Source organism: Otolemur garnettii, unplaced genomic scaffold, assembly GCF_000181295.1.
Source record: "Otolemur garnettii isolate 467f Iridium unplaced genomic scaffold, OtoGar3 scaffold00220, whole genome shotgun sequence".
Lineage (NCBI taxonomy): Eukaryota > Metazoa > Chordata > Mammalia > Primates > Galagidae > Otolemur > Otolemur garnettii.
The window spans coordinates 2,125,781-2,137,982 of record NW_003852615.1 but is presented as its reverse complement, the minus strand read 5'-3'; the positions used below and the strand labels follow the sequence as shown (position 1 = coordinate 2,137,982).

At 37.5% G+C, this 12,202-nt stretch overlaps 1 protein-coding gene across 3 annotated transcripts in view; it reads right to left on the bottom strand.

The window, feature by feature from the left end:
* The window catches only part of ABI3BP (ABI family member 3 binding protein), a 233,430-nt gene that overhangs the window by 45,590 nt on the left and 175,638 nt on the right, over positions 1-12,202 (bottom strand). For 2 of the 3 annotated variants that reach the window (XM_023508061.1, XM_012812736.2), the window contains exons 21-23: positions 5,956-6,015; positions 4,475-4,555; positions 1,980-2,057 (exon numbers count right to left, since the gene is read on the bottom strand). In XM_023508061.1, the coding sequence (XP_023363829.1) occupies positions 1,980-2,057; positions 4,475-4,555; positions 5,956-6,015 (219 nt within the window). Of the gene's footprint in view, positions 1-1,979; positions 2,058-4,474; positions 4,556-5,352; positions 5,401-5,955; positions 6,016-12,202 lie in introns of all 3 variants that reach the window. The other variant, XM_023508060.1, reaches the window with a different exon arrangement.

Here is a 12,202-nt window from a genome sequence, read left to right as displayed (position 1 = left end):
AATTGATTCCCATACACCCTAACATGCCTCATGATCATCTGCAAATATTTTTCTTCGATTTTCATTGAGAGTGGTAAGATTCCCGGTCAATTTAACCTATTTTAATTTTATATAAATCTTTTTGAATATTAGATTGCTTTTGCTTAAAAAAATACAGGAATAATGGTTCTTATCTCATTCTAGAATATACATGAATCTTAAAATTTTGGACAAGAAAGAGACTAACATTACAGCCCAGAAATGGTCAGCATTACTTTCATTATGATTATCAGCCCCAGGATCAGAGTTTTTATTTGAGTTTTCCCCTGGTATTTACTTAAATCTGAATAGGACATCTTATTAAAGAGCTGAAGTATAATTTAATTTTAGGTTGTGAATTACTCATCACCAACCAAAAACACATGGCCTTGAAAAAAACTGCTCTAGGGTTTCAATTTTAAACATAAAAGTTAAGAATATAAGAAAATAATTAAAATACACAAATAGGTTACGGTAATCCACACTACATACATATGATAATAAAATATCCTGCATATATACACAATTAACTGAAATTTATGTCTAATAAAGCGTTCCAGAAGGAATTTAATAAAAATGCCACATACACTAGAATATTGACGTTTCCATTAAAGTAAGAAACAGCAAAACACAGAAATGGCTGGTCTCTGATCTTTTATCCTCAATTCTGAAATCTATCAACTAGCTTTAAAAAGTTGAATCTTTTTTTCATTTAGAAACACCCTCAGGTGGATAAGAGTCTCTATTTATCTTGCTTAATGTAAACATTTATATATTTTGCTGTAAAAACACTGTGTTTGATGATGAGAATCCAGCTGTCTCCTACAAATGCAGATATTAAAGAGATCCACAAAAAGACAAAATAATAAATAGACAAAAGCCGGGGTGGGATATGGATGTAACACAACTGATCATCTGCTATTGATTGTTGAAGCTGGTAAGGGGGATGTGGGAGGGCTGTCATTATATCATGCCTCTAACTTCTGTGTGTTTTCATAAATAAATGAAAATTGAATAAAATAATTAAAATTCTAAAACAAAAAATTAAAAATTAATTTATTAATTTAATAAAAATTAAACCACATAAATTCATATTTAAAGGGACTGTCCAACACCATCCAATCTTTCTTAGTTGTGTTCCTATAGAATTAATATGATTCTATTGACAAAATATGTATCTTAAAATTTGATTTCTTTTGTTATCATTTCCTGTTATTATTTCAAACGTCTTCCCTAGAGATTTGCTTTTATTTTTTGTCTTATTTTTAGAGTCCTACGGTCTGAGGGAGGTACAGGTGGGCAAAGAGTCATTCAAAAACCCCACTAAAATATTGGAAATCCACAACTGGTTAAAACTAAAAAAGAAAAAGACTTCTGAGAGGAGATGAAGAAGAGACAGAGCTATGCGTAGATGAGTGCACTTTCCCCCAAGTCGGAAATAGTAGAGAAGAAAAAATAAAAGTAGGGAAATTCAGAGATGAAATAAAAGTAGAAAATCACAAGAACACCTCCGTTCATGTTTTAATACTATCATCATTTTAAAAATGATTTGTCTTGTTAACAGATTTCTCAGCCCACAATATATAATATCAGTGTTTTATCAAGTGGGGGAGATGGGAAAAAAGAGAAAAAGAGAGGGGGAAGATAATAAAGGTTCTTAATCAGATGTGGAAAATGAGGCAAACGGAGGTCACACAAAGGGGAACAAATGAGAGCTTTCCTTCTTAGTTATTAGCTTCCAGCAGTCAACAATAGATTCCAGGGCAAATCTCTGAGTAAAGACCTCGTCTCCCCCACCTGCAACTAAAGTGAGCATTCAGATTTGTGGTCAGCTGATGTCCCTCATCTATGAAACAAGAAAAATCAATTCACTGTGATGAGAAATGCTGAAAAGAATCTTTTTTCTTGATTAAAAGTAAATAAGGAAAAGTTACTATATAGAGGTAGGGAATTCATATTACCCCGAGTTGTCTTTGCCAATTCAGTTGTGTACGGAATCCGAGTTGTGAAGAGTTCGTGGGTAGATACGTCTGTTTCTTCTGTAGAAAAACACAGTAGGATAGCTTGTCATAAATAATTATCATCATGACCATGACCAAAACATCCCATGCTCTTTTCTGACCCATGCAATGGTAAAAGGATAAATTGTATTTAAAAATATGCCTAGTAATCATAGCAACTCAAATTTAGCAATGCATTTTAATAAGGCTCATTTGTTAAATTTACTGTCTTGTGCTATTATTTTAACAATTATTATCAGGATTTCCAAGAGCTTTTAGCTCAGGATCATCATCATCTCATGATGCTGGTTGTGGCTCTTCTCGGATGTGGCTAATGTATGAAAGTCTCCTGTCTTAAGGGATTTGTTTCCATTATGTGTCCTCCCTACTTCATAATTTCCACAAGTTACTTAGATGATCTGAAAAGTAAATATACCATAGGCAAAGATACATGTTCACACCACATACAAACAAATATTCTTCTATTCTCCTCCTGTGAAAATCAAAGTGTACATTCATTGACATGTGGACAGGTTCCTCCTAACAAAATAAGAAAATTACATATGGAACACTTCCACCCCCTTCTTATCTTGAAATCATTACATTGTACAGGCAGAGAAAATTGTATGGTTCACTTTGCCACATACTGGATCCAAGGAAATACTTGTAAATAACACACTGCCATCTTTTTCTCTGCTTTGCTTTATTCTCTTAATTCTGCTTAGAAGGAAGATACTTAAGATAATTGGCAGATAGGGGTTCTTGCTTCAATAAGCCAAGACACGACAAATACATAGTGAGTGGAAGTTAAACAATGAGCATATTCAGTACTGATTTTTAAAAGATACTTTTTACTTTCCCATCCTGGGTGACATTGACTCTGCAGCCCTAGGCTGGAATGGATGAATATTTGGTAATTAGGGTATATTTGCTCATTCAATTTTAATTTTTTCTTCACGAAGTATTTCCTTTTAAAATATGATCAGTAAATTATTTTCACCAGACACTCACAAAGGATAGACTTATTTGAAAAGGGATAAAGAAAATAAGGCCACTGGGCTTGGTGCCTGTTCTCAGTGGGTAGGGTGCTGGCCACATACACTGGGGCTGGTGGGTTTGAACTCAACTCAGGCCTGCTAAACACTGACAACTACAAAAAAAAAAAAAGCCAGGTGTTGTGGGTGCCTGTAATCCCAGCTACTTGGAGGCTGAGGCAAGAGAGTTGCCTAAGCCCAGGAGTTTGAGGTTGCTGTGAGCTGTGATGCCATGGCACTCTACTAAGGGCGACATAGTGAGACTCTGTCTCAAAAAAAAAAAAAAAAAAAAAAAAGTCCGCTGATTTAAACCCAGCTATGTTTAGGTGCCGCATGGATAGGACAGAGGTGCCAACCCTACACAAGCCTGGAGATTTTGCTTTCTGGTTCATTTTCAGACAGAGGCAAGAAAACTGGAGTTTCCCCACATAGTGAACAGGTTTGTACCGAACTCCTTAAAGGCACATCCAGTTCACCCCCCTCAGCCATCCCGACTTTCCACCCTCATTCTTCTGGGCAGCCCACGAGGTTAGCACAGGTGTCCTGCCCTGCGCCTCTCTCCCATCTATCTTTAACCTGAAAGGACCATTTGCATCTTTGACTGGTCAACTCTTATTCCAACTTGAAGACCCAGTAGAAGCATCACCTACTTTGAGAAACTGTCCCTGATGCCCCCAGGTAGTCTGCTTGTTTCTTTGCCACAATCTTTGTAGTGTAGCAAAACATCAGGGTTAATGCTCTGCCACCTGGGTGTGTGGATTCCAGTCCTGGCTCTGACACTAGCTGTTTCTCCATGGTCAAATTGTTAGAGCTTTCTATGCCTTGGTTTTCCAATATGTAAAATGGGGCAAGTACTGGAACCTACCTCACAGAGTTGTTATGTGACTTAAATTAAAAACACTTGCAGTACACTGAGTGGGCAGCACAGAAGCAGTGTGTTGCTACTAAATCCCATCTTCACGCTAGAGGATGAGCTCCCTGGGGTAAGCAGACCGTGACCTTTAAAATAGTTTTCTTTTTTTTACTGGAACTCACATCACTTAGCTTTGTACTTATTGGCACCCAGGAAAAGCTCAATAAATACTAGATGACTGATTTTTCTTTTTAAGTACAGTTTAAAATACAAAAAAAGCAACAAAAATGAACAGTATTGATTGTTGTCAATGCTATCTTTTTAGAGTATTTTAAATTTTGTCAAGGTGCATTAAAACATTCTAATTTTATGTTGAAAATCAGCATAACTATTAAACAAATATATAATTAATGTAAAAGTATCAAGTGAAGCAGTGATCTTTTTTATAATGATAAAAAATAATCTTTTATTATTTGGAAACAACCCATGAATATAATGTTATGGCTACTTTAAGGGAAATTCCTAAAAAGTAGACTTTCATTGAACTGAAATATCAAAACAAAATTTACCCGGAGTGGTTTGTAGTTCCTCTTCACTAGGACTTGGGGAAATCATAGGTATGAAAGGGATGTCTCGTGTCTCCAAAGGAGCTGCAAAACAAAAGTAACAAGGTTGTAAAGCTTTAGATTTAAAGCCAGCACCAGATGAGATTCCTTCATTTGAAATACGAAAAGGAAAGAAGAAAGTTAAATGTTGCACAGAACTTTCTGGGAAATGAATGTGGAATACTAGAATGATGGTTATCAACTGTTTTTCCAGCAGGACACATAATAAATGGTATTCTCTGCTTGACATGATCCATGGGAATGCCAGGATAAGATGAGGTGTGGGTTCGAATCAGTCCTGGACAGTTAGCTGTAGCTCTGTCCCTCTCTCTTTCTCACCCAAGAGAGCAGATAGGATTACAAAGTGAGTGAGAATATCATCATTGTTGGGAAAATCTTCTTGAGTCTGCTCAAGTTTTATAAAGAAGCCACTGCCATATTTGACCGATATTAATAATAATTACTTGTAGCATCTTGCAAACTTGCCCTGTGCTAGTATGTTGTAACAGCACAGCTGAGAACCATTATACCAGCGGAAATTGTTAACTAGATGGGATGAGGAAGGTGGACTCATTGTGAACCCGGGATAGATGTGAACATGGGGGTAGATGAGGTAGATGAAGATTGATTCAGTAATGGGTTGTCTTAAAGTGGTGCTCAGAGCAAAGCCTTTACAGTAGTGAAACCATAGTTTTGTACTTTGGAAAGAATAATAACAATGAGAATGAAATGAGGAAATGTATTGAGAAGAGATGATATTTCAATATGATCACTTGAGAATGACCTGCAAACTTGACGGTAGCAAAGAAAAACAGAGTTGGTCAATATGGAAAAACCATTACCTATTGTTGTCTTTGGTGGCTCAATTCTAAAGGTAACAGGTTGCAGAACTATGTCAAAACAAACCAAAGAAACACATCCATGAGAATTACCACCTGGTGAAGTCAAATAGCTTCTGTATTTTCTAGACAATTTAATCACTTACACATTCTTTCAGAATTATAATAAATACGAGGAAATTTATTAGATGCCATTTAGGGAACTTAGTTTAACTAAAACTTCAACGTTCTCATTTGTTGTAACTTTGAGTACACACGCACATTTTTTACTTAAATTACACCCACAGGTGTAGTTACATTTACATTTTGAAAGGACATAAAAGAGTTGGGTAAGTTAGTAACTATGTTTCATAATTTTATCATGATCTCCTATTGAACAAAAATACTTCCAGGGAAAATAAATTAACTATACACTATTCTTTCATTTAACCAGGGCAAAAAATTTTCAACCAGATATGTGATGAAACTTCCCCTCCAAAATATACATTTTGTATCCATACTTTTCCCCATATTTTTCCCACATCACAACCATGAACATATATTTATCTCAAAAATATTTTTTGAAAAACACACTTTTTAACTGGGAAAATAAAATAACTCACTTACCAGGTTCACTCTGAGAGACCTCAGGGTCTGGTTTATGGGGCAGGAGCACATCTTTGGGAGCTGAAAGAAAAAGATTAAAAAAGATGATGAGTTCTAAATGTCTCACTTGGGTTGACCTTAACTCACAGATGTAAATTCCCACAAGAAATGAAGGAAGCAAAAGTATTTTCATACTAGTCAAAGACCAAAGCTAGGAAGATAATATTTCTTTCCAAAATGGAAAAATGTCCCTGTGTAGGGAAGATTCTGGTGGCAGTAAAACAGAAACAAAGTCTGTCACAGTTCCTTATGAAGTCTTCCTTGAGAGAGAGTAAAGAGGAAATAGCTAATACAATCAAACACAAGCAAGTAGGTCGCTTTCAAAATAGAAAGTTTGGCCTGAAGTTGGATATTCATGCTCAAAGTCATTGGATATTCATGCTCAAAGTCCGCTTAGCAACAGAAAATCCATGACCTTAGAGAAAAGGCAGAATGGCTACAAACTGAAGGAAATGAGATAGGCGAAAATCTGGAAAGTTTCATTCTAAATGGTACTGGCAGTTGTTATGGGGAGGAAATAAAGCAAAGAGAAATCAGCTAGTCGTTAGAACAGGCGTCCTCAAACTACAGCCTGTGGGCCACAGGCGGCCCGCCAACGACTTATCCAGTCCGCCAGGTGTTTTTGCTGCCGCTGCCTGTCCTGCTTAGTAGTCGACTCTTCCTGGGGCCCACAGTCCAGCCCTCTAACAGTCTGAGGGACAGTGAACTGGCCCCCTGTTTAAATAAAGTTTGAGGACCCCTGCATTAGAACATAGCACTGGTAAAGCTTATGATAGTACTTGATGAGTGCCAAATAAATGCTGCTGCCATTTTTGTCTTCCTTAGTTATGTAACTTTCAGTGTATTAAGTGCCAAGCATATTTGACACATGCAAATATGAAAACAAAAGACAAAAATGTCACTAAAGAATAGGTGTACTCGTATCCAGTCCCTGACATCCAGCATATTTTTAACACTTATATTCTACTTTGGCGAAATAGAACAGTAGATTGAAAACGTGGTACTTTATTTGGGAAATTAACAGGGTGATTTACCGACTGTTAGTACCGGATTTCTATGACAGAATCTCATTCTGAGAGTAGTACATAGTACTCCTTTGACTCAGTTTCCCCATAAGGAGGCCCTCCTCAGGCCTATTCCCTCACCGAAAGGTTTCCCTACCACACAAAAGATTTCATAAATATCTGTGTCTTTTGGCAGACAGTAACTTTTTTGCATCTTATATTACTCCAGAAACAACAACAACAAAAACAAACTATTAGGATTCAGACTAGAACTCTTCCTCAGAAGAAAGATGAAGAAAAAATTTTTTTTATTGCGAGGTGTGCCAAGTGTAGAAACAGATTATATAAAATGAACATTCTCTTTTTATTGTTTTGAGGGATTATATTTAAATTGCATGCCACATATGTGCTTAGTTTAAGCCACTAAGTACCAGCTGAATTATAGTTGTAGAAATTGACAAGGACCAGAAACTTGACTCAATTAGAATGTCTATGAGCTAAAAGGTGACATCTAGGGAATTTGAAAATTTAGAATTTTTTTTTTTTTTTTAAGAAAAAAGGAAACTCCAAAAGGGCAGTGATTGAAAAAGCTAGAGAAAACACACCACAATAGCTAATATTTTGCCTTGCAATGTCAGTTTGGGGCGGGGGGGGGGATTCAAACGGCAAAATCTGCGAAATTTACAGTTGTAAATCAAGCGAAATGTTTATCTGGAGTTTGAAGGAGAAGGCATTTTGATTTGGCTCTGCAAAGGTTAGGACCATTCAAAGCAGCCTGTAGTTTATAAATCCCCCAATGAGTTATAGCACCAGAGTATATACAAGAAGCTGGGATTAAGGAAAGAAGGAGCTGAGAAGAGATACGCTACTAATAAGTACACCATTCTGCAGACGCAGTACTGGCTGCTGCTCCAGTAGACTGAGGAATTTAGACCGGAGCAATGTGGATTCCAGCTGCTGTATTTGGCACTTTTATTTTTAACCGTGGAGCGATGATTTAATAAACTGCCCTAGCAGACTTCCTAAAGCAGGTGAAATCAGTGGAAAGGAAAGAAATAGAAACATTTACAGGAAAGGAATATGAATCATTCTCCTACTTGGTCGACTACAGCTCCAAGATACTCAAGGTTTGTTTTTTTTCTCTCTCCTTTTCCCCCTCTATGTGGCATTCCTCTGTATATGAAATTGAACAAGAGTATGCTCCCCAACATTGACAGCTTTCGAGCAGGGAGAAACTCTTCAGTGTAAATAAGGATGAAGGCAGTTTCCATTTCTGTATAAGAATACTGACCATTATTATATATTAGACTCAATTATATCAATCAACTTACCATTTATACTAGCTGACCAAGGAATTATAGGAACTGTCTTTCTGAGTAAAGTGTGGCACTCTGAAGAAAAATTCAACATGTAAATGAATGTGCATGAAGGTTTTAATAGTTAGATGAGAATGAACACGCTACTCTCTGATGAAGCTGGTGGAATATGAAATCTGCGATAAGGTCTGCCCTGAAAATAGGCTACAAAGAAATTGATTCTCATAGAAAAGAAACATGTGTGGACAGGGTACCCTTGTGTTTCCTTTTACTTCATGGTCCTCTATTCCTTTATTCTAACTTCATACCGTTAGGTCCAGTCTGAGAAGAAGCCCGGTCTCCCATTCTTCCACAGGCCACTTTCCAGGAGAAATTTCCCCTGTGCTCTTGGGCCACCCGACCTCTCACTTCCTTTGAGGACTTTTACTTTCCACTGTTTCTTTTATCTTATATTTTCACCATTAGCCCATTAACTTCCTAAACAAATAATCATTTCCTGGACCTGGCTTCTCCTTCCCACCGTCCCCTCTCTTGCTCTCATTTCTCCAGTCATAAAAGTCTGTGTCTTCCTCTCTTTTCTGGTCTTTTAGTTGTCTTCCTCCTGCACTTGGGACTGACTTCCACTTCCCTGATCTCCGATGACATGCCTTATCCAAAGTTCTGAATGACAAAAAGCTCAGAAAATTGAGTTTTTCCTTAACTGATTCAACAGAAAAACATAACTCCTATTGGTCTTATTGTTTTTATTTATCCTGGTTTATAAGACTTTCGTACTTCTCACTGCAGACACATTAACATTTGTAATCCAGGATGTATGCACTCTTTTAATTGTCTAAAATCTGATAATCACTGAATTCTGAAGCCTCTGGCCCAAGGCTTTCAGATAGTGGGATTCTAGACCTGCATGGTGAGATTAGCAGCCTTCTCAAATTCATCCAATCTCCCCACCTCTCTTGGCCACCCTTCCTTTCTTGAGACTATTTCCTGATCCTCTCTTCTCAATTCCCTCTTTTAGTTCTTCTCCTCCTCTTCCTCCTTCTTTTTTTTTTTTTTTTTTGTCACACTGTTGCTCTGGGTAGTATGCAGTTGTATACATACTTTTTTTTTGTCACACTGTATGCTCTGGGTAGTATATCAGAGCTCACTGCAACCTCCAATTCCAGGCTCAAGGATCCTCCTGCCTCAGTCTTCCAAGTAGCTGAGACTATAGCCACACACCACCACACTGGGCTAATTCTTAAATTATTTTGTAGAGGCAGGGTCTTGCTATCACCCAAGTTGGTCTTGACCTCCTGACTTCAAGAGATCCTCTAACCTGGGCCTCCCAAAGAGCTAGGATTATAGGCATGAGCCATTGCACCTGGCCCCTCTGATCTTTCTTGACAGCAATATCTGGTGGCTTTTTTCCCTCTGCCTACTGCTTCAATGTAACTGTGCCACCCCAATACTGTAGAACCTCTGTAGTTGACCATCTAACAAACTTTAACAAACTGGTCAACATATGGAGGTGGTCAACCTAAGAAACTAGGCCTGCTGTACTGATAGGTACATGTGGCTCATGTCTGCTCTATGAAAATCAGGTCCACTTACAGAGGTGATCAGTGTAGGGATGGGTCAACTATGGAGGTTCTACTGTATGTGATTTCTGACTTCCTGTTTTCTTGGTCTATACTTTTACCTATATGATCTCATCCAAGATTTAAAAACCATTTGTCTGTAGATAGGTGACTCCCCAGTCTGTCTCAAATCCTGACTTCTGTTCAGAAGTCCAGAAAAGTATTTCCAGCTACCATGTAAGCTATTCCCATCTGAAAGTTCTACTGGCCCTGCAAACCCAGCAGGTACAAAGCCAAGTCTTTACTCTGCCTTGTGTTCCCCATCATCACCTACCACTCACCCAACCTGGGTGACAGTCATTCTTCTCTCCATAACACGGTCAATCAGTCAATCTCTAGGTCTCAGCAATCCCACCCCCCAAAGCAATCTTAGTGTCATTACCTTGTTTCCCTTCCTACATGACATGCCCTTTTAGGCTCTTGAGAAACTTCCTAAGTGATTCCTTGCCACCAATCTCTTCTTGCCAGTTAATACAAGTTTTTTTTTTAAAGGAAAACTATTTTTCTAAAATACAGATCTAATTAAATGACCCCCATGATTAGAAAAAAGAAAAACACACGCACAATCTTAATGTTTTATAATTGCCTATAGAAAAAATTTTGCTTAATGGGAATAGCCCTCAGCCACATGAGTTCAATTGACTTCCAGTCATCATTTTTCAATAATCTGACCCATGTGCCTGGCAATTTAATCACTCTGAGTCATGCTGCTCCTCAAGTATGCCGACCACTTTTCATACCCTTGTGTCTTTGCTTCCTTATAAATTATCAATAGGCTCATGCCTACTTATCTTATAAAATCTATTTTAAAGCTCTTTTCCAAGGTGATGTAGAAGAAAGCCAGTTCTGGGGTATTGGCTGTTTGTCAAGTTTCCTCATTAAGTGTAGGAGATAATTTGCTCAGACTAGAAGACTTTTCTCTAATGTCCTTGTGGAATGAAGTTATGCCTGGGAGTCTAGAGAATGGAAGGAACTGTGCAGAGAACCCCAGACTGACTTACTAGTTAACACAGATCAGCAAATCCAAGTTTATTGCTTTTGATCTCTGTTAGAATAAATTTTGAGATAAATATCATGATAAAACATAACTGTTTTGATTCAGCACTGTAATCTACATTTTTAGACTTTTTACACACTGGTCTATTTCTCTAAAATATCAGTACATATACATGTAATACTTTCTCTTTTCTGTGGTCCAACTTTCAGGATCTGGTAACTTTCAGGTCTTGGGTGTATTAGGTTCATTAGGATGCAAACCTGAACCTAGATGTAATCCAAAAGTCGTTTGCACACAACAGAATCCAGTGTCTGAACACTTCTAAGAAAACTGTACCCTTGTGTTTCCTTTTACTTCATGGTCCTCTATTCCTTTATTCTAACTTCGTACCGTTAGAATACGTACCTCATCACACTTCGGAAGCAATGAGGGGACCCTGATCACAATGGCAGGGTCCACGCTAGGCTTGGAGATGGAACACTAACTCTGAACATGCAGGACTAAGAGCACCGGGAGAAGATAACCAATAAGAGGGAGTATTTGTCTTATTTCCATGCTGATGCTTATTGGTTAGTTTCTGTGAATAAGGTATTGGGGGCAAATATTCAATGCTAATAAAGAAGAAAAGAGTTTAACCATTAGATATGTTGGTGTAATGAGATTACACCCATAATATTTTTCTAGAATTAAAAAGTAAATAGTCACTCAAATCCACTGTTGTCTATAGTGAATTAATTTCTATTATGTTTCTACAAGTGAACATTAAATTGACCTTTTTTGGGAATATCAGCTTTTTTTTTTACTCTTTATATATAATATTGGGTGTTATGTTTAGTGATACCAACTTAAATTCTAGACTTCAGGGCAAAGGAGGCTCTTTTTAACCTACCACCACCAGCAGCAGCCACCAACTGTACCACAGCAGCATTAATCCCATTCACTGACGCAATCTGGAAAGCATTACAGCTAGGGAATTCAGGTTTGCTTCCAAAATACCATCATTTCGAATTATAGTTGGAAATCCTCTGGTTCTAGGAAATATTCTATGCTTTTAGGAGCATCTAGGAATTTATAATAATTGTATCTTTAAAAGGAAAGAGAAAAAACTTAAAGCATTTCCCAGATCCTCTTGTGACAAATGAGTTTGTTTTGGTTTGTGATTGTTCAGCTAATAGTGTCTTCATAAGGCCACTTGAAAATTTCATGTAAATAGCAGTGGTGGTGAGACTAATAAACTGCCTGGGTCCTTGAATTTCCAACCCTGGGTATTCCTAT